The sequence below is a fragment of the Apteryx rowi genome, unplaced genomic scaffold (genome assembly GCF_003343035.1).
Source record: "Apteryx rowi isolate R43461 unplaced genomic scaffold, aptRow1 scaffold_93, whole genome shotgun sequence".
Taxonomy (NCBI): Eukaryota; Metazoa; Chordata; class Aves; order Apterygiformes; family Apterygidae; genus Apteryx; species Apteryx rowi.
In genome coordinates, this window is record NW_020451238.1 from 1785932 (window position 1) to 1809465 (window position 23534).

A 23534-nucleotide genomic window follows, 5' to 3' on the forward strand; every position below is an offset into this window, starting at 1 on the left:
AAAATAAAACTGTCTTTTCCCTTCACTTCTCTGCCTTCTTGTGTGCTGTTTTTCCTATATCAATCAAATGAATGTTAGTGGGGCTAGACCTTGGAGGCAGATTCACAGATTCATTTCTCTTCTGGATACATACAGCCAAAAGCATCAGTCATATCTTTGAACTGCGTAAATAGAGCTTTAGGTGTCCAAGTTAAAGATTCAAAAATGCTGTGGCTACATGGTCCTAAGTAATGACCTAGTAAAAAATTATTCTGATGGGTCACTTTTTTTTGATAAGTTACCTATAAACTACAGGTTACCTTTAAATTATCTTCTTTTAATTAAGCTGTAACTTCACATGCTGAAGAATCTCTATTAAGATTGCCTGTGCAATCCTCTTGCTTCACATGCATCCTATTCTTTGAAAAGAATAGCTGCCTCATTCATGCTCATTCTCTCATACTGAGAGAGAAGGTTATTGTTAACTATCATTTGGTTTCTGCACTGAGTGATAAAGGTTAGATGGTAGGAGAAAGGACGATTTCATTCTTAAAATGAGGTAATGCTGTTTCAAGAATTGGATTCTGTTCCTGCTTCAACTGTGGAGCATCTACTTGTATGTAATAGAATCTTTCTCTTCTTGTGTTCTGCAGGCTTATTCTAGCAGCTAATAGAGATGAATTTTACCTCAGACCGTCCAAATCAGCAGATTTTTGGGACGGCAGCAATGAAATCCTTAGCGGTATGTAACTGTTTTGTAACTAGTTTTCATTATGCTTTATGAAGGAATCATTAAAAATGCAAAAACACAGGCCATAAAAAAAGAAAGAAAAAAAAAAAAAGAATTCCTCTCATGCTTCTGGGGAAAATATTTCACGAAATTTGGCAGATGAGTTGTGTTTCTATTGTGTTATTTTTGTTTTAACATCTTGAAAAAAAATCCTTGAAGTTATTTGGTAACAGTATGACATCATTAATTTGTTTGGGGGGGGTAGATACCAAGGAACTTCTTGAATGTTTTTTCAGTTTTATGTTCTTTAATTGACTTCAGTCCAAGCAGTACAATAGAAATTTATTAAATTTTCCATCACAGTTGCTTCATCTTTTTTTAATGCAGTGAATCACTTTCTTAGAAAGAATTAGTTACTCTACACACTCATTGTCTTTAGTCAGTTGAAATTGTTAAGCTGAGCCTCCTGAAAGTGAAATTTTTCTCGTTTTTCATATTGATTAGTAATTTATAGGCTGCAGAATAGCTTTAGTTATTGATCTACCAGGTTATTAGCTTTCTGCTTGCATGTTGCTCAATTGACAGTCACTCAATTGTCTGGCCCTCTTTAGTAGGGAATCTGTATTTATCTGTATGCTCACTTTTAAGTATAACTAATATTTCTTCCTTTTCTCAGAGACAAAAATGAAGCTCTGGAAGACAAAGCATTGTTTAAATACTAGATTCTGCCTTTGCAAAGATGGTGTGTTATTGTCATTGGCAGGGAGGCCTGTGAGGATAAGTTACTCCCATTGCACTGCAGCTTCCTKGCTTCTGAGATTCTGGCTGATGTTCCAGATTCCTGAGAGTCTGGATGCTGCTTTCCCTGTTATGTAGTGGGTTTAAAAAAACTCCCCAAAACAACAACAACACCCACTATCTTGAAATCTGAAAAGCCTTAAACTTTTGTCTTTAATGCCCTTGTTGGTTTTGGCTATATGTGGCACAAGAAACTGGTGTATTCTCCATTTAGGGGTTTATCTTTGAAAATCTCTTTAATACACCCTCTTGAGAAAACATTATTTTAAGCAATTCAGAAAAAATTAAATTTATTCTTTGACTTAACATTGAAATTTTTTTTTTGTTCTTACAACAATATTATGAAACAGGAATTGTTCTGTTAGTCATTGGGCTAATATTGGCCAATGTAACTGTATATATTTTCTTTTGTGTGCCCCACAGTTAAGGTAGACAACAGTAGTAAAGTGTTCTTTAAAGAACTGACATGATTAAACTTGATATTGAGGTTTTGGATAATGAAGAAAGTTTCTGAGTAAGGATCCAAAACCTTTTGTTTAGTCTTTTAATGAAAGCTATCTTACGACATTATGATGCAGAATTAAAAGGTTTGTAACTATGCATATTTATATAGAAACACATCTCCTTTTCCATTAAATGCTTGGTGTTTAACATGAGCTCATTGCAAATACATGGTGTTTTTTTAATTTGTGCTCTGATAGAAGTGTTTTTTGATTTAGTAATGCAAATTACTTTTACCTGAGTCCAAGATTTTTATTAGTTACCTAATTCACTTTAAATTGTTCTGATTAGTTGTTTCCAGAAATATTAAAGTTACAAATAACAATTAATCTTCTCAAGTATTTGCCCTTGAATTAACATACATTTTGAGCATACCTAAAGTTTACATGTATGTTAGCATATCAGCACATCTTATTTTTAAATTTAATTTGCTCATTCTTTCTCATCTGTTGTTGAAGTATCTTTGAAAATATTAGCTAGTGCAGAATTGGAGGTGGGTGTTTTTGCTTACTTCCTCTGTACTTGTCTAAACAGTCTTGTACCTATCGATTTCATCTAGCCCCATCAAGACTTAAGACTTCATTAATAAATTGTGACTTAAGTTTAAGATTTTTGAAAATGAATAAAATAGCCTAACTTTTGTTTATTCCACTAGGTCTGGATATGGAAGAAGGAAAAGAAGGTGGGACATGGCTAGGAATCAGTAAGAAAGGCAAGATGGCAGCCCTGACAAACTATATGCAGCCAAAGATTGACAAAAATGCAAAAGGAAGAGGTATGAAGGACTAGAAATGGGAAAAAGAAAGCATATGGACAAGTCTTGGTGTCCCAATAAAATAAAATGCTGATTACAGTATTAATATAAATTTTTAAACTATTTTATTAGGCCACAAAATGTTGTTAACTGATCGGTCTGTGTACCTGTGTGAGGAGCTTGACAACAGGCATAAGTAAGGCAAGATACAGTGCCTCGATTTTAAGTTGGTTACACCCAGCAAAAAGCGCAGCATCAACCGTTTTCTCTTAATGTTAATTAACACTCAGAACAACCGGGCAAGGATTGAGTTAGATTTTCTTCACTTTTTTTAGATTACACTAGACTTTTTAAAAGTGTGTATGTTCTTCTTCAAACAGGAATGAAGGGTAGCAGTGCAACTTGGGTTGTGCTGAAGATTAGGCTAAAAGGTGATAGTAGTCTTTTCTCACACAGTGATGAATTGGAGTAGCAGAAATAGAAGAAAAACGCTTCTGAAAGAGCACATTTGTTTTTAAAGTAAAAATGGGTCTGTAGTTGTCATGTGGGACTGCAGTGGGAAAACATGATGTTATACAGAAACAAATGGACCATGTCATTTGTATTTTGTTGTAGGGTCACATGTCAGGGAACTGAAGCAAGACAGAAAAGAGGAAGTTTGGCAAAGTGGGAGGAGAGGAAGGGCACATCAAGTAAAGAATAGTTAATAAATGCAACTTCTGTACAGCTGAGCTCTTGACTGAGAGTTCTTTCTCAAAATAAAAAGTTCTTAATTTGAGCATAATACAAAATCTTAAGGTTTTTAAAGGTTATTTTTCACTGATATTAGTGCCATTGGTAGCAGGAATCTTATGTATCGCTGTTTGTTTCACCAAGCCTGCCAGAATAGTGAGTTCACATGTCCAAGTTGCTTTATGTACTTCTTTCTTAGGTGCTCTTGTAACAAACTTCTTGACTTCTTCAGATCTGGACAGCTATTCTTACTTGAAGAAAGTTTCAGTAGAAGGACATCTTTACAATGGATTTAACTTAATAGCAGCTGACTTGAAGTAAGTCTACAAAACATCACAGTTTAAATATTAAAGGAAGAAAAATAAAGCAGTGAAGTGCATATAATTGTTAGCACAGAAGTTTAACAGTATTAAAGCTAGAGCTCTTCTTTTTTGCTGATTGGTATATAAGGGCCTACTGTTACTCTAGTCATAACATTGTTTTTCATCTTTCAAACACTGGAGGGTTATCTTATTCTAATCACTGCTTCCTGCAAAACTTTTTGCGGTTCCTCTTTCTAATAGGCCATAATCAATCTTTTTGTCTTTCCCTGAAGACTGTCTTGTGTTTTGAAGACAACAAAACCTTGGCTACATATCTTTCTCGGAAATGTAGACCCATCTGTCTAGTTATAAACCTCTTTATCCTCATTTTATGATGATTTTTCAACTGTCAGATTGTTGACTGAAGATTTGGCTTAAAATTTAATGTCTGCTGTAGGCTTCCTGATTTGAAAGGGGAAAAAAAAGCCAACACTAGAAAAGGCCAAGAAAAATATCATACAAAATTGTTCTTGACCATATAGTGCTTTTCCACGCAGAATTTATCAACAGCTAATGTACTGTAACCTCAAGATTTGGCTGGGAAGCTGTGACTTATGAGAGAGATCAGTTTTAGCATTGGAGCAGGAAAAGAAGACAGAAGAAAATCAGCATGGTGATCATTGAAGTGTGGAAGTGGAAACTTGATCAGCTCAGCAAAATATACTTGAACTATCAATTAAATGAGAAGACTAGGGAGAAAAGTGATGAAAAAGGTAATGATTTGTCAATGAGCATCTAAAGATATGACTGACTAAATGGTTAAAGATACTACTGCCTTTCAAGGAACTGCTTCTGGAAATTAGATTTGACAGGTGATATGTGAGATACTGGAAGTCCTGGCAATACRGAAAAACATTAGAGTATGATAAAAGAGAAAACAAATGAGGAAATAGTTAAAACTTGAGCTAAAAAGGGAGGTGTAACTGGAATTGTTACTTGCCAGTGGAAAACAAAAGTTACAAAAGCTATTTGTAGTGGTCACCAGGTCAGGTGAACAAGGATAGCTCTGGTAAGTGGAGAATGAGAACAGAACAGATTAAATTGGTAATGATGGCTTGAATGTCTGTTGAATAGTAAGCTAAAATAGCACATTACAGGAATCAAATAACTGTCAGTGATCAAAGGAAAGCCTGAACTCGGACACAGTTCATGCATCTTCATCTTAGAAGGTTATTTAGAGCCTGCAAGTATCTGAATTACTTTGCTGCTATTGTAACAGTGAGAGAGGTTGGAGTTAATATGCACATGGGGAACAAGTCTGAAATTTCCATGCTTCTTAATAGAATTCTTATGTCAAAAAATACTTTGGAAGAATGTCCAAAAAGATAGCATTGGTACTTTATTGGGTTAATAAATTGCTAATTGTTAAAGGATTCTGTTTGTTTTTCATTTGTTTTTGTGCAATTGAATCTATAATAGTGTAAACTTCCTTTCCTTACAAAGGGATATCCTTCTTTATCCTTCGAGGGTAAAGGCAAACAAGCAGACAGTGTAAAGTGTTCTGTGTTCACTGTGCCTGCTTTCATATGAGATATGAAAAACAGGAAGAGTAATTCATTTAAAGGAAACTGGGATGGGAGGAGAGGGGGACGGTGGAAATGTAATCATGAATCGTAGTTTCAAGGAAACTGGATTAAAGTTTCGCATGCATCTAACATAAAACTGTTTTGTGTTATGTAGGGGAAAATACAAAAAAATTCTCTTGTGGAATTTTACTAATCTCCAGTTGGTGTTTTTTTTAACTTTGTATCACCCAAAATAAGTAACTAGTAGTATTAATAGGTGTTGCAATGGCAGATAACTTACTAAAGGAGGGAGATGTTCCACTTTGCAAATGAGTTTCATAGATGTTTCCTGGTGAGACAGAATTGTAGACAAGGAGTCTTGAGTTTAACCCTAAGTGCCTTAGGGAAATGTGCTTTAATGGTTGCAGCTTTTTAGAAAGAGGGTTGTATTTTTACTTTTGAGACTTTAGCTTTTGTCTCCAAGCTTCTCATCCTACTTTTTAGTAGTTTCTTCCTCTCTTCCTTCAGGGTACTCCCCTGTTGTCTAGCAGTTTGGAGAGGTCTGGTGGACTTGAAGCAGTCTGGTGTCTAACATCATACTGTCCCACAGCAGTAGGAGTATGGAAAGCTCTGACCCCCAAAAGCACAGCTGTATGGTGCTAGAAATTGAAACTGCTGTATCTTTGTGGGGTGCACAAGCAAGTGTCTCCCATTCCTTTTCTCCCTGAGTGGTGGCATGCTGCGGCAGGGTGAGAACAGCTGAAAGCTTTTAAGCTGGTATTCCTGTCCTAGTGACTGCATTGCTAATTTTTGCTGAAACGAAAAAAATTGGCATGTAACAAACAACTTCATTAAGTTTCAGTAGCTGAAGGACCTTACATACTTGATTACAGTCAATGTGGTTGGCACAATTTTCTCTGTATGTGCATGTATGCGTGCATGAGTATGTATGCTCATTTTCTTTGCATTGTGCCTGATTCAGAAGAATGGAAATACAGGGCTAAGGCATTTCCAGACTATGTAACAATTGTTACTTGCATAGTTCATGATCATAAGCAGTTTAAATTGCCAAGAGCACATTACAGCTTTGGCACACCTTCTGCAGAAGCATTAATTTTGAGACCTTGCACCATCAACAGTCCAGTTCTCTCTTCTCCCATTTATCTTTTCTGTGTGCTTCTAGGAAACCACCTACACTTAGAACAGAACACTAGCATTTACTGGTTTTAGTGAAAATAACTTCTAGCACACTATCGCTAACTGGGGCCTTCTGTTTACATCTTTCACTTTCCGCATTAGACAGAAATCTGGTGCGCTGGTGGTTCAGGCTCATCACCAGTCATTTGCCTCCTTTATCTGCAACTGATTTTTTTTAGACAAAGACTTTTATTCCAAGTCTATGCTGTATAACAGCATACATTTCTGCAAGGCTATTTGTTTMATTTTAGAATTTACTGTGATGTGTGAGAAAATGAAATGGCACTCTTGCAGGGGGTTGAAGTCTAAAAGTAGGAATGTGTAAAGGCAGACTCATGCCACCTATGAAGATACCAAGAGTGCATTTCTTTGCTTGTGTCTGCTTAGGAATAATGTGTAGGTTATGTTTCCAGAAGTTTAATCCAGAAGCAGGTTCAGCAATTGCAGGGTTTGCTTTCCTTCTGTTGTTCGTATTCTCTGCTTTACAAAATTCATTATCCCACCAGGAGATTTCCCCAAATTTTTCTGTTGCTTAATTTATTTACGCAGTGCTTAAAGGAGTTTGACTTTTCTTGCTCACTGCTACATATTGCTGCCTGGTGAGCTTTCAAATAATAGGAGGCTCTGTAAATCAAAAGGTAACAGAAGAAATAATCTTATGTTTTTGAACAAACATGATGCTCAAACTGTTGATCTAGCAAGCAGTAAGCAACTATGAATTTTTGTTCTAATTTAGATGCATATAACAATCATAATGTTTGTTAGCATAATAACATTATAGTAGGTTTGACTGACATTATTTTATGCTATTGCAATCATTTTTGGTTTTATTTTTTATTCCTGCCTGTTAAATTGGTAGGAAACTGGCTACTCAATTGAATAGTTCTTCTGTGGTAGTGCCGGTCATAATTTCATGCAAAATATCACAGGGAGTTGAGTATCTCTGAAAGCTGTATGCGTTGATTAACTTCTCTGTTTTGACGTGTCCTTAGTCTTGGATATCCCAATGAAATGAAATTCTTGGCAAGCTAATGATGCAGAGCAATTTCTACAAAATATGTAAGCTTGTTATGTTTTGAAATTAGTTAGTTGTGAGCAAAATRCAGTATATACATGGAAGCTACTTTTCTATGTAAATAGAAGATGTTATTGTAATTGATGTTATTTTGTTGGGCCATGTTGCTATTCAAAGAAAGATTGAAGACCACTCCTTAACGTGTTCTTCTGTTGCGTAACAAATGGCGATCGACTCTGTTAGAGTAGCATGATGTGAAGAGGAAACTCAAAATGGAGGTATGAATGAAGCAGTGTTGGGGAGGGACATATATAAGCACGTGATGTTGCTGACTGTAGGCAATATATTTATGGAGAGACTTGTAATGTCTGAGTTTTTTTAGGTAAACATTTCAGGAAAATAAATTTTTATCTTCTGTGTTATTATGATGATGGCGTGCTAGATAATACAGGTGCAATGATGTGAGAAAGGGATCTGGAAAACACCTTAACGATTGTAAAATCTGGCTGTTTATTTCTGCAGCTTTGTATCCCTTATTTTAAACATGCATGTTCTTTGACACTTTTAGTGTAATACATTTGCTCTGTGGTGCCTCTTGTTGTCAACTTTATACACTTGATTCATTTTTGCTTTTTAATGAGTGAGTAGAATGGAAAAAACTTGTTTCTTAGTTTTCTAATCCCTTCAGTTTATCTTCTTGCTGTACCTGCTGAGTATAAGAGTATTGAATACTAATCCCATTATGATAAATGTACTTTTATGCTGAATGTATGGCATATGGCATACAGTCTATTTAGGGACTTGGGTAGATGCAGAATTAGCTTCTAAAAAGATAGTATGCTATTTCTGCAGTTCTGACTATCAACAGGTTTGAGTGAAGAACGAGGTTATCCTGGCTGGACTGGTCTCTAAGAAAATGTCTGCTTAAGATTCAGAGTGCTGGTTGTTCTTTCTGCCTTTGTAGTAATATCTGAAGTATTTGTGAACTGCTTTTGTTGACAATCAGGACGGTATTTCTGTTCTGGGGAAACCTGCTTTTATGTCCACCAAACCAGTTACTGCAGTTGCACAGATTTTCATGGTTATCTCAAACTTGTGTTAGGGCTGTTGTGACAGCAGCTCATTCAAGTTCCATATTGTCAAGTGTGTACTCCAGACTGCCCTGAAGGACAAACTGAAGTGACAGCCTCTTGTCATTATCCCAGTGAGTTTAGAGTCTCTGACATTGTTAGCTGGAGCCCATACTGTTAGTCTGCAGTAAAATCCCTGTGTAACAGGAGTGGAGGTATGGTAGGATGGATGGTCCTGTTGCTGAATTCCAGTTGAAACAGAAGATCTGCCAAAGCAATGGGGTTGGAAGGTGGAAAGCTTTTTTAAATTTTTTAAATTGAAATCCACAGTTGTTTATGTATCAACATCACTGCTGAGGTAAGCAAGATAAAGCAGATTGAAGGAACTTCAAATATCTGTCTCTGAGAAGGTACAGATTCCAAAAGCATGCAGAAGAGATGGCTGGGGAAAAAGTTAACTGGACTGTTGATGGTGCAGGGCCTCAAGATTAAAACACCTGATCAGTGTGGCTAGGGTTCAAAAACATCGGCTGTCTTCTTTGGTGTGATTATCAAGACAAGAGAATACATGGGAAGGATTTGATTGCTCTCCTGAAATTAGATTTTAGGAGCCTTTCCAGGGAAAAGCAAGATAAGGTTATACTGCTGGCTTGGAAAGAATGTAGAAGGTTAAGCTGTCATGACTGATTTGTAAGCTCACTTGTGCTTCTTTTCATCCATTGTCTGTCCTAATACCACCTTCTGCAGGGCACATCTGTCCCACCTCTTGTGACTCGGAAAATGGGGGTCCAGGAACTTCTCTAATGTATTCTGTACTACTGCCTTTGAAATGTTTCTGCTTAGATGCTCAGTCATTTGTGAGTCTTATGAGCCTGTCCAATGTCAAGAGAAGGAAGAAAAATTCTGAAAAATTGCACTGTTTTTATTTTATTCCTTCCCTGTAGTGTCAGCCTTTGCCTGGCTCAAAATATTAGTGCAAAACCAAAGAAACATGTTTCAAAACTGACAAAATCACTGAATAATGTTTTAAAGCAGATGTCATATGCTGTGAATATCTGGCAGCATTCTTTCTGCTGTTTTATTTGGTGGTAGATGGTGAGTATACAGAAATGTTTGGGCTTTGTAGGTTTCTTTTTAAGCTTTAGAATAAAGTTTTCTGATTAGCTCATGAACACTGCAGAGAAGCAAATTAATCTGTGAACCACACAGCTCAGTTGAAACTGCTCTTCAGCATTTCAAGTTGCCAACTTCATCTTTTCTGCTTGCACAAAAAATGTGTGCACACAGATCATCTCTGGAACGACCCAAAGTCCTTATTTGTAGTATATCCACCCTGTTAGAAGATTAGAGCTCAGTGCACAAGGGAGTGCTAATCAGACCCTACAGGGCTTTACTGCTTTGTTCCTTTTCCCTTTCCTCTTCTGGTTATATTTTTGTTGACTATAAGACCTGCCTTGAAGCTGAAGCAGGGCAAGGGTGCAAATGGACATTGTTTATATTTCAACAATGTTAAAAAGTAATTTTGAACTCTGAGTTAATGTTGCTGTGAAGCATCTTATTACTGAAATTTATGCTGCCTAGAATACTTTCTAGAATAGTAATTATTTCTTACATTTGGGGGGGAATTATATATTTAAGGAGATAATTTGTGTGTAGATTCAATTTCTTTCTACTGTCAACTACAGCTGAGATTTAAAAAATGTCTGCTGGGTCCTGTTGTTGTCATCACTTTAATTATGCCTTTATCACTTCTCCAGCAAAATTGATATCTGTATTTGTGAAGCAGGGAGGGAAAGGAATCTGAGTCCAGGCCAGCAATTTGGTGCTATTGCTGGGATCAAGTTTATAGTGACTTTTCATCTTGGCTTCTACCCTGGTGTTCAGTACTGACTAGCTGTAAACAGTAGGAAAGAAATAGGCAGAGCCAAATGGTAATAGGAAGAGTAGCAGACTGGTGCAATGGACTCAATTTTGGAAGTATCCCCACTTTCAAACTCTCTTGGAAGGTTTCAATCTCCTTCTGACAAAACAGTTCCCCTTGTAAGACAACAGCAGCTTTCTAATGGAGGTATGTGTAATAGAAAATGCACATCTGGRGGAATGTGGAATGTAGAAACAATAAGATGCAGATGTCCTGAATTAGTGACCCTGTGGTTTGTATGTGTTCCCCATCTTTTTGTTAGCTCCAGGGGATCTTATTACTGAATTTCTCAGTTGCAAGAGTCTCAAAACAGATGGTAGATGATAATATTCTTTCACATAAAAAGCCGTTGAAAAGGAAGTCAGTAGTGACTTCTTATTCAGCATGCGGTCTCCTTTATGAGAAGGCTTACCTTATAGCTGTGTTCAAGGGCTTGCTTGGGCAGTTCTTCTCCCCCTTCCTCTATAACTCTGCCTTTTGAGACCTCTGTGATGAGAACTGCTCTGAACTTTTCTCTTGGTAGCCCTTCTACAGCAGTTACATGTTTGGCAATCTGAAAAGAGTATTCAGTGCACCAATAAAGTAGTCTTTTGAATTGCTGCTGTCTTAAATGAGAAAACAATAATGACCTTAATGATTTTGCTTTACTTGTTTAATACATAACATGTTTACAGTGTGTCTATAATTGCTACTGTTTTTTAAGATCTTCAAGGAACTTTTAAACGATCCAAGTGATCCTTGGCATTTTGAATACTAAGTTTTACTGATCTTGTTACGTATATACAACTCTAGCAAAGTTTAATCAGTCCCGCTACTTGAGGGAATTGTTTCTATACCTATGTATTTATTTAAATACTTCAGAGACAATGCATCACAATGAATAGTGGAATGTGTGTAACAATCCATTTATTTTGTTCTTGTGTCTGTCAAATAAAAGAGGAGCTGCTCCTCTAGAAAATAAATCAAAAAGTGTGTTTTTTGTCTGAATAATTTCTATAGATGGAAAGCTTTTTTAATATTTATGTAGACTTTAACACCATTTATATTTTGAAATAATTGAATTGTTTTCTGCAGAAAAGTTTCCTTCCACTGGTACAGGTCTTGTTGGTTAGAATATAGGATTCAGGAACATCGAGATATACTGTGCTTTAACTTTTTCTGTTAATCCTGATTTTTAAGTTTTTCTCCTATTAATGCAAACAGGTTTAAAAGTGGAAAAAAGTACAACATAYACTTTTTGTTAGCACCAACAAGCCAGTTCATGCAGTGGCTGATATGTAATTACTGCTGCAAATTCACCTTAATGTTAAAAAGGGTCAGCAAATTTCTTTAGTTTGCACAGTCAGAATACAGTTGAGTATTGTGATGGTAAACACACATCTGTTATATGCTATTGTGTAGCTTAGCCTTTCTGTTTTTACTTGCGGTTTAGTTGTTCTCCCTATGCTTATTCATCGGTTATATTGTATTAATTCCATCTAGGTTTTATGTATAGGTGACTTTTCAAACTACTACTTTTTGCTTTTGAAATACAATATAAAAGATTGTTCCATGAAACATCCTGATTCAGCAACTTGAGGTAGTGTAAAATACTGTATCTGCACATCACTTTTTCTACACCACTGAAAATGCAGTGTGTCAGTGTACTCTCTTGTGAGTATATGACTTCTAGTATCTTAGTATGTAACTGGGGCTGAGAGCATCAGATGAGTCTGTTAATGACAGCTCAGCCCAATGCTCCCTTATTTTAGCTGCCAAGGGGTTCTTTGTAGCATTAGTATTAATATGTGCCAACTGTAGTGGTACCCTTCAAAACCAGGCTTGTAGGAAGGTGCCTGACTGTTATGGACATGCGTATCGTACAGGTTAGCATCATTTCATGCAAGCCATTAACTGGCCATGAAAAAAACAAGGAATGCTGAGAAGATTCGGTATGATCAGTCACTCAGCTATGAGCATGCACACTGCAGCAGCCTCAACAAGATCCAAGCCCTGAGGAAGGAAGCACTGTTGGGAGCTTTTTTAGGATGTACAGCAAACAAGTCCTGTATGTGTGAGGATGAGTAGTTGAAAGAAATTTGGGTATAGCCTTTGCTTATTCTGCTTCTGGGTTAAGTATGTGTAAAGCACTTCTTGCCTCATGTTTCATTCAAAGTCTTAGTTAATAGTGAATCCATAGACTTCAGCTCAATATCTCCATTAATTGCCTTCAGAAAGCAGGAGTCTGATTGCTGTCTACCTGTCTTGAGACCTGTACTACATACTATCCAAGCATTTCAGTGAAATATAAAATATGCTATTTATAGGCAAGAGTTATAGATCAACACTGATCATTCTACCATATATTTAGAAGGCGTTTTACTTAAGAAAGCTTAAGGTTATTCAATGAATACTTTAGGAACTGGGAAAGTTCTTCAGATTGCAACAGACATATAACTTTCAGCCTGGGTATAGATTTTATATAAATACATGCAATTATATAGACTCTTATAAACTATATAAGCTCTGCAAAGGCCATAACATGCTTCAAGGAAGATGATTAATGATATCTTGTTTTCAAAGGTGTTGGTTTTGAAATAACCAAACTCAAACATCTGCTTGGCATAGAAAATCCGTTGATGCTTTGAACTATTTGCTATTTTGTTATATAAGATCCCTGGTATCTCAGATATGTAGCTTGCTGTTTGCAGCCAAATAATATATGGACTGGCTTCTCTGACTTTTTTTAGTTTCTTCTGTCTCTGAAAAAAACTGACAGAATCCAGTCAAGGAAGAGTGCATGGGAGTTTAACATTTGTATTTGAAATATTTTTTTAAAATGTAGCAGTGTCCATCTAGTTTAAATGTAAAAAATCTCAATAACTTAACTGAAGGAGCTAGTAATAGGAAAAAAAAAATCGAAGATTTCTCACTGCATATGAAGTGTCTATAAAAATAGATCGAGGAAATACAACTTTTACTCATCTTATTTTTTCTTATGTGAGTATTTCTGCAGACAAGTATACTGCCAGAAAAGTTTGCTGAAACAGCATAGTGGGTGACTTTGGATATTTTTCCCCGCCCTTCCASTAGTTTATATAAAATAAAAACTTAAGCTCATTCAACCAAAAAGAGTGTGTCCAGTGAAAACAGCTGGTATTTTAACTGCTGTGTTTAACTCCACATGAACAAACTGTACACCATTTTTCTGTTTAATTTTGATTTCAGAACTTTTGTACATGAAACATTCTCAAGAAATAGGGGGATTTCATTGCTCACAGGATTTATTCTCCCACCTGTAGTTTTCAGCAGCATGTTCTCATATTCATTGGAAAAATACCATCTTTTGCCCCATAGTGTATTTAAAAGTAGTTTAAAAAAAAAAAAAAAGAAAAATGATCAAAACCCCCCAACAGCTCTTAACATTCGGCAGATTTGACAGGTCACACATACAAGTTGATGTATGGTAGTAAAACAAAAATGTGCATGTTATGAAAATCAGGAAAAAATTCTTGATCGGTCGTATATTGGAGTTTCCTTCTGCTTTGTTCCAGCTGCTTTCATTATATGCTCTCTAGATATTCCCAAAGCAAATATTCCGGATGGTGAAAAGAAACCAATGACCTTTTCATAAACATGTTTTTTTCACTGATGGGTATGAATGTTTTTACTGAACTTGTCATAATTTGAATTAAAGAAGTCAACGCAGATGATGTATGCCTTACAGTTCACTGTCAGAATTTCTTTGAAAAGGTTGAGGGAGAAAAGCACTAGAGTAAATTTGTTTGTAGATGATCATATCACCCCAGTGCTTGGGCCTGATTTTTTTTAAGTAAGGAAATATTTAAAATATGTAATCCTTCTTTGTCTGAAAGCAGGAGTGTTTTGATTAATTTGCAAGTTCAGAAAACCTCTAGTATCGTTTCCCTTATTTAAAGATTAAATGTGTTTCTTATCCATACAAATAGGAGAAATTATTTATAGAAAAGCCTTGCCTCAGAGGCATTAACTTTTTATTGAGGATTTGGTTGGCACCGAGGCTTTTTTCTTTCTTTTCTTCCAGGAAATTATCATTAAAACCCCACTAATTTGGATAACGAAGTAATGAAATTCATGGTGGCATAGAGATTCCCAAGGACTTAGGTAGTTCAGTGTATCATATGAGGCCTTCTGTACCAAAAGAACATCCCTTATTCATGTACAGCTTGGTTTTTGTTTGGGATTTTTTTCTCCCACCATCCTACCAATGTATAACTTCTGAGGAATTTGATTTGAAACTATTCAGAATATTTCCTAATATTTTAAAAATAGGTAAGCAGGAAAAGTATTAAAGATTTGAATGAAACTTTAAATTTAATTTAGCACATATCACAAATAATACATTCATATGAGAACTATAGTAGAAATCAGTAAAAATCTTTAGTGACACATGCTATGCAGGCAGTAAGTATGAATTAGTACTGTAACAGGAAAGGAATGATCAGTTGTGTCCTACTGAAGCTACAAGCATGTTGTGATTCTGATGTGGGCAGTTCTCTGGAGAACTGGAGTGATCAGGAAGGAGTCTTGATCAGCATAAGGTAGATTTGAACAAGGACTTTAATGTCAAAAAGAAAAAGATAAGGAAAGTAAATGTCTTTAAACCACTAGAGGACAGCTCACAAAATGAGGGCATATGCTACGTTTCTTTTAACAGTATGTGTGTGTGTGTGTATATATATGTATATATACACACACACAGAAAGAGAAAATTGGATAACAGAGCTTCTTAAATAATATTTAACGAAAAAGCAACAACAATATGCAAATCCCACCTGCCATAATTACTATCTTTTAAATATGCTGAACAACTCGGATATCTTTCTGTAAGGCACCAGAAAAACCTCGTGGGGTTGGGAGGAGGAAGAGAAGGGCACAAAGGAGGAGAGGCAGGTTTTCCTGCCTTCTTTTGTGTTCTTCCTCTTGCATTATTTGTCTTATGAGTGAGTTAGAATTTCCCTTTTCTCTTGACTGTCTTGAGAAAGAAACTGTAGAACATTTTTTCAGAATGCCTCTTTGAGAAGAATATAATCAGCTAAATCAAGAACTGTTTTGCTTGTTGTTAAGGTTCAGATGCTAACTGAGGTAGCAGATGCTAACTTAAGCACAGCAGTTTAACTTCTAGCACATCATTAATAAGATTGCATTCTACATATTCTTATCTGCATCAAATCACAGATATGTCTTTATCCCGTGAAAAAATTAGGAACTGGAAATGGCTTCTCTGCTGTATTGTGTTCAATGCTACTCAATGCAAATTCAATCTTAACTGTGAGGTTGTGGTTTTCTTCTTAATTCAGAGATCTGCTGTCTCAGGAACTGCAGGTTGGGGCTTGCATAGACAATAAATTAAAAGCTGGACTAAAGTCAGAGTGTTGGATGACTAAAATGCTTTTTTCCACTGTAAATAGGTATGTCACTAGAGCGAAATACAGAATGATATGATSTCATGACTGTGTCCTAGCCAATAAACTGATAGCAGTTTGAGGACTCACTACTATGTGTCAGCAAATTGTATTGAAGGATGTTGAGAGTGAGCCACCTAATGGCAATTCATGATTTTTTTTTTGTTTCCCCGCAAGACACCAGATCTTATTGTCTTGCTTGATTTTCTTATCAGTTGACTTGTTTGATGTGTTGCCAATGTCTGTGAGGCTATTTAAAAATTCACCCTTCTTCAGGGAGAAGGCTGCATGCTATGCAGATATGCTGACCTCATCTCTTCCAAGCAAGAGTTATTTGCAATGTTGGAAGCTGTCTTTGAATTCCTGTTTGGAACATTATCTCAGATCCCTCCTGCTAAACTGTGCATGCATGAGAGAGAGAGAGCTACAGCCAGTAACTGCAATTAGCTTACAGATATAATTATGTTGTAGCACAGTTAATTGAAAACAGTCTGAAGATGCATGTCTGTCATTAAGGGATCCATTCCATGTCCTACTACACTTCAATAAGTGGACCTGAAAGTTTACTTCTGTCAGATAAAGTGGGTACAGTGGCCAACCTTAGAATGTGGTAGAGAAGAGATTCAAACGAGGTGATGGAAAACATTACTTGCTCTAATGGATTATTCTCTTACATCTTGGGGGGGGGGAAGGAGTGTAACTTCTTCTGAAGTATAAATCTTTACTCATTTAAAGCCTACAGGTTTTTCCCTGAGCTGGGCTGCTTTCCATGCAGTAGTTCTGGATTTTTATTGGATTTTATTAGTGATGTATTTTAAAATAATAGTACCGTTTGGTAGTGGTACAGCTAGTATTGTATTTTGAGAGGAGGAGAGCAATATAACTCATTAATTAATCTCTGGACTGTGGAATCATAGTAGCAACAGTAGGGCAAACATCTTGATGTGTTTGAAGATTGCATGAAATTAGACTGTAATCAAATATAGAAGCTGATGTTTTCAAAGAGAGCTTATTTTTATTTTTCAGTACCACCAAAGGAGATGTAATTTGCTACTATGGAAACAAAGGAGAACCAGAACCTGTTTTCCTAAATCCTGGTAGGATTACTTCAGAAAGGTCTGAATATTGCTTTACAATGTTGTTACTTGAAAGGATTTGGAATGTAGCTGTATTTCTCTAGAAATTTAGCTGTTTAAACATGTATTGTCTTCACTAWTTTTTTCCATTACATTCTTAAAAAGTAAGTAAAATGTCCTTAAATTCATTTAAGTACTTACTGATTTCACTAAAGAGTTACTAGTTCGTAAAAAATTTCTACAGACTAGCTCCATATTGGTGTACCCATGTTGCAATTAGTGGGGTATTACCTAAGAAAATATGACTGAAGGACAGAAGTCTGTCCTGAAGAGTATTATTTTCAAAGGTTTGTGGGCTTGACCCTAACTCTCCTTTCCCTACAATGTTAAAGGCATAGTGAGACCATGCTTCCATAGAGACAGAGTTGGTTTTAAAAGGAAGAAAAAGCCCTGTTTCAATCTGTCTTATCAGGCGGATTGATTTAAAATGTGTATAAACTAGTTTTTTGCTAGCTGACTACATAAAGCAGTACTCCAGAATTCGTCACTGAAAAGCCCCCTTAAATGGACAAGGATGCACAGAACAGAGCAGCGTAGCTGCTTGACAACAGTTGCTGTGAAGGATGTGTTGATGATGATGGCTAATTTTGCTTGCTTAGATTAACTGTCAAAATGTTATTGCCAATAGGCAAATAGTTACAGTAGCAATTATAGCATAAACCCTTGGAAACAGCTGTTAGATTTTGTACAGCAGCAAACACAAAACAGGCTTTAATCCAGACATTTAGAAAAAGGTCTGGCCACTTGTGTTTATCCTTTTTCTTTCATGCTATATGGGGTTGGACAGTGGTTCTGTAGTACAGTTTGTCATGCTTTTCTTAGGGAACAGAGATGCAGATTAACAGAGACATTAAGGATCAGGATTTAGAAAACAGATGTGCAATGCCTCCCTCTATTGCTTCTGGCCATAGCTGTCAAGCTACTGTCCAGAAGAGCACTACAGTTAATAGCAATTTTTAAAACACCTACACAAGTGGTGTGGTAGTACTGTTTTAGGAAAAAATCTAGAGTGTTCAGTCTTGGAGCATGAAGTCCTCGTGTTGTGCAGGTGGAAAAAATAGTGCTTCTTTAATGTGGTAATGAGAAACTGCACCCCAAATATTGGGTATCTGCAGACTCTAGCAAAGGTATTTCTGATCTCTGTGCTTCAACAAAATTCCTTTTCTGTTGTATATGGCTGCCTAAGGGAGAGCTGGGTTTTGGTAATCTCTGTGCTTATTCTGTTGGATTGCGGCCAGGATATACAGGGCACCACTAAAGAAAAAACTCATTGTCATCATTAAATGGTGCTTTGCAGTGTTTCTTAAGAATAATGAGAGATGGAAAAAATGTCATTAATATAAATAAGTTGGAAAAGATTGGACTGCAAAAATTTACAATTCTGCTTTTTTTCATAATGTACCAAAACAGAGGTTAAAAGTAATTACTCCAAATATGGATTAGAATAAAACTGTAAAACTACTGAATATTAGCACAGAGGAATGCTTAAGTACAGCTTAATGTGAGATGCAGGCATGCTCTGGTCTCTTGTCTAGGAATGGGCCATGTGTTTTTAGCATTCCTACTGATAAAAAGATTATCTGGGGAATAATTTGGATTGCATTAAAACTTGTGAAATATGTACCTGAAAACTGTGAATCACCAGAACATCCTTTCTGACTAAATTGATCTTTTCCTCCTGAAAATTATTCAGGGTGTATGCAGCTAGAAGTGGTCCATGGGGGGACTGGTCTGTAAACACTTTACTATTGCTTTTAAATCTAAAACTTCCCATATAATCTCCTTATTACAGACTGCTGTTATTTTGGGACATGTAAAGCTTGAAGGATCAGAGTTACTTTGCAGAAATAAAGCCAACGTTATCATGATTATAAGAGTTATTTTCTGTTTAGGTTTTGTAATGCCCTAATGTTTCTATTGGTGATGTGCTCTGGAATAAAAAAATGCCATCTTTACTTCACCTGATTGCACATGCTGGTATATATTGTGTGAATAACAGTGGTTAAAAAAAATTAGGATTCAGCCAATTTTAGTAACCTTAGAGCAACAATGCTCTAAAGTTAGGGATGGTTTTTGTTTTGTTTTTCCCCTCATAAAACTATTAGAAATAATGGTCCAATACGGTTGAGGAATGGTGAGGTTATTTCATTAAGTTATGCTCCTGGGTAGGAGGCTCTAACTGAAGGAGGTGGGGGTTGTACTTATCGTTTACTACTTTTTGATACATAGTTTAATGACCTCTTACGTTTGAGGCAAAATGAAGTTTGGCAATGGGATGAGTAAGCAAATTATCTTAAGAGGTTCATGATGAACTTGTAGATAGCATTTATTTTTTCCCCCTCAAACTGTGTAGGATAAGATAATTGTGAAATTATTTAATTTTTTGCGTAGCATGTACGTAAGCTTTCTTTGGTCCAGAGAAATGCTTAATAAGTAGTATGTTTGCATCTTTTAACCTGCCCCAGAAATCAGCCATTTTTTTAATGTATAGGAATATATGGATTGAGTAATTCTTTGTTGGATACACCATGGAAGAAACTTCAATATGGGAAGCAGCTTTTCACAGAAGTGATCAAGAGAAGTCAAGACCTTACCAAAGAAGACTTGGTGCAGGAGCTCCTTGCAGTGATGAATAATCAAGAGCCGTAAGAGCATGATATCAAGAGTTTACTTAAAATGCAATGTGACCAATTCAAAAACTTCACTTGAACTATTTTGAGTTTAAAAAAAAAAAAATTTGCCTTACACTAATTGACTAAAGCTGGGTAATGAAGGGCAAAGGTAGTACTTTCTCTTCAGAGACTGCATCTCAACAATATTGATTTTTAAACAGCAGACACGCTACTGCAAACTTGGTGCTCATAAACTGTATACTGATTTCTGTGCCCTTTTTTCTTGGTGCCCTTCTTCTCATGGTAAGAGTAATGAGTGCAAGGCAAAGGATGGATAAGTTGCTTGCCACAAGGTTTGTGGAGCCTGACTCCAGGTAAAGGTTATTTCTTATTACACATGGAGTAAGTGCTTGTTTACAAGAGCAGGTTTGTGTTAGTAGCTGCTAGCTACACAGCTGCTCTGGGTAGATGCTGAGAGTGAGGAAGTAAACTATTTTCAAAGGAGAACCAGCTACCTTTCTCAAAAGTATAATTATTTCAGACTAAGTGGGGAAAGGAGATGAGGGAATATTTCCAGTTTAACTTTAGGCCTCTGTGGTCAAGGAGGTTCCAAAAGGATGAGCTGGAGTGTCTAAGTAAGATTTCTGCACTCATCATTGGCTACACAGTGAACCTAAGCTCATAAATTAGATGGCTAGAAGTAAATGCAATTGATATCATATAAATGTCCAGGCATGGAGCGGAGTGAAAGAGGTGCTGTGTAAAGGAAGTAATCTGCTCTGAGTTCACTCCCCACTAACTTTAATATTTAGCCTGTCTTTGGCCTGTCAGACAGGAGAGTTGGGTAGTAGTGGTGCTGTATGCAATCAATAGGACCTTTGTAACTGTACCTACCATCAGAAGAGCAGCAAAGCTGTTTCTTGTACATAGGTTCTTTTTTTTAATGTTGATTTAATGCCAACACTCTTGTGTTTGAAGCTCTGAAAAATGCTACAAAATAAATATTTATGCAAGAATTTGGGAATCTGAGCATTGAGTAGTAATTGGCAAGTCTGTTAAGCAATTTTAATTGCTTTTTTTGGAATAGTACCAGTTCAAAAGTACAAATGCTTTTCAAAAAAACTGTCATGCTGTGCTCTTTACTAGTAAAAAACCAAAATTGTATAGGATACAATATGGTCCAAATCTTCCCTTAGTGTTCAGTGATTCAGTATGATCGCATCTAAAATCATCTGACTGCTATAAAATGGAAATATTTACTTACAAAAAGCAGTATTTAAAGCTAAATCTAAAATCAGTTACTGTAATTTTTCCAGTGGAGACTTCAGGCGCAAATGATCTTTTCATAACAAATACTGAATATACTTCTATGCACTAACTTGGTGAACATTCTAAAAATATTTTATTGCATGTCACTTTATGATCACTGTGTGTGTGTGTTACAAGAATTAAGTGGGTACAGTGGTTGGTTTACTCTTAGAATTCCCTCCCTTCCTTCCTGATAGATACGGGTTTTTGTCCCCTAGCCCCTCTATCCTGCTTCAGACCTACCTTTGAGTATAGTGCCAGGGAAGCATTGCAGCTCCTTTCTGTCTTCTTAAAACTGCTTTAGGCCATTAAGCTGGAAAGGGGCCTGTTGTGCAGAGAACACAGGGAGTACCAGGGGTAGAGTAGGAGACAGAGGTTGATGGTTCTCACAGGCTGAAGTCTCCCACACCATGTGCTTTCTCCATGATGTTGTGATATGCTCCAGCTATGTGCCCAAAACAAAAGTGAGAAGAGCTTAGTTCACTCTGTTCACAATGAAACTGCATCTGTCTTTGCTGCTGCCTCAGACATGCGACCACAGGTTGTCTTCTCCATCATGACAACAAAGAAAGTGAACATAGCTGGGTTTAAAGGTCAGTTACAGTATGCCAAATTGGTGTCCCCTGTTGATCAGGGGGCACTCTGGAAGTGGGGCTGAATCAATCAGTCGGTTCTGCCCTCTTCCCTGGCATTCTCCGTACAGCTGATAGGCTGCTGAACTTGGCCATTTCTGTTTTAATGGAAATGGATACATTTGGGTCTATTCTAGGAGGCAGAAACATGACCATCTCTTGGAGATGGAAGAGGGTTAAAATCAAAGCCAAGAACCTGCTATAGTGCTAGATTTGACTGTAAGATTAGAATCTTTAATTTTTGAAGTAGAAAGCTTCACCATATTCTGGTGATCTGAATGGAAAGTCAGGGGTGTAAGATTGCTGCAGTAACCCCTGTGACCTTAGCATTTCTTCTGTGGGGTGCTGATACCTATTTAATTACAGCAAATGAAGCTTGATACACTTTAGTGTATGGTAGGTTATGCTTCTAAATACCTTCCAAGCTTTGATAGGGATATCTGTCAAGAAATGTTAAGGGCTGTCCTAGGTATTTTTCAGGTATTCCAAATAAGCTTGCAGGAAGAAGAGGTCTTTGTTCAACASAAAAAAAGAAAAAAAGCTGGAGTCTAACTAGAAGAATGCTTGCTTATATAATGTGCCTCAGATTATTTGATCATGAAGGTTTTATTCAAGACCTTAGGGGAAGTAGAATACAGAAAGGAAGAAATAACAATGAAGGTGAAAAATCTGTGAAGATAGGAAAAATATTTCTTAAAATGAGACAGAAGTTCAAGACCTTGAAAGATTCTCTGTGGGAAAAGAGCTGACAAGCCATTTTATTTTTGATCCTCTTCATACTTCAGTCTCAAATAAAATTCACACTTCTCCTTTTTGTTCTTACCGTTATTTACCATTCAGTCAATACACAGCTTAGTGCAAGAAGGGGGAATGCATTAATGTAAAAATATATTTTTTTTAACAGTCAGTTACCAGATCCTGCAATTGAAGACCAAGGGAGGGATTACATACGTCCTATATTAAACAAATATGCAGCTGTGTGTGTTCGATGCCCTGGCTATGGAACAAGGTAAAACTTCATAGTCAGAAATGGATGTGTACTGGATCAAAGCATATCTCACATCAAAATTATGCTGCCATAAATGTTATCTTCTAGTGACTGCTTTAAATTTATTCAGATATTAATCAAGCATAATTTAGTAAAGTGTTTCCTTATATGATATTGTGGTGTCTTAGATTGTGCTTAAAATGCTCGGCACTAGCTGCATTATGGTTCATTTTGGGGAAGTATGGCAGCTCCAGTTTGTCTAGGACAAGATAATACAATTCTAAAATACAAAGGATTTTTACTGTTCCATTTCTTCTGGCTAATTTTTTTGAAGTTAGTGTTCTTGTTTACTCATGTTCAGTTCTCTGAAAGCCATACAGAAACCCCCTCAACCATGTGGTCCTCTCTTTCTTCTTATTTCTTTCACTTTTCTCCTATATCCTCAACACTGAATTACTTTAAACTGCGAATGTTGTCACGTTATATCCAAACTACAGGAACATTTCCTATTTCCACAGGCAGCTTGTCAGCTACCTTTGTCATCTCTGGATTGTCCTGTTTGAAGGAATGCCAGAGTCTTCCAACTATCACCTGCATATTATCAGACTGAGGTCCTGGTTCCCCAGTACAGTAGCAGATCTGACCACCTCTGATCTTACTAAAACACAGAAAGCATCAAAATTGTGTTTTTAACCAAAAAAAGAAAATCCCCAGATCTTCTTAGTTACCTTTTATATCTGAGCAGTTGCAGAACAGATTTCTTTTCGAAGAGACAGAGTAGTGTCATCTGCATAGCTAGCTATATTAGATGCTGCTTTAGGCACATCATTTTATTGTCTAGGTGCTATTTTCATATATTAAAAATCTATTA

The 23534-nt window shown here is 36.5% G+C and overlaps 1 protein-coding gene across 7 annotated transcripts in view; it reads left to right on the forward strand.

Annotated features, from left to right (window-relative positions):
• The window catches only part of TANGO2 (transport and golgi organization 2 homolog), a 46227-nt gene that overhangs the window by 18051 nt on the left and 4642 nt on the right, over nt 1-23534 (forward strand). For 3 of the 7 annotated variants that reach the window (XM_026091891.1, XM_026091893.1, XM_026091892.1), the window contains 6 exons: nt 633-721; nt 2664-2783; nt 3694-3811; nt 17014-17084; nt 19615-19768; nt 22580-22684. In XM_026091891.1, coding sequence (XP_025947676.1) covers nt 633-721; nt 2664-2783; nt 3694-3811; nt 17014-17084; nt 19615-19768; nt 22580-22684 — 657 coding nt within the window. The other 4 variants (XM_026091895.1, XM_026091898.1, XM_026091894.1 and 1 more) reach the window with 4 other exon arrangements.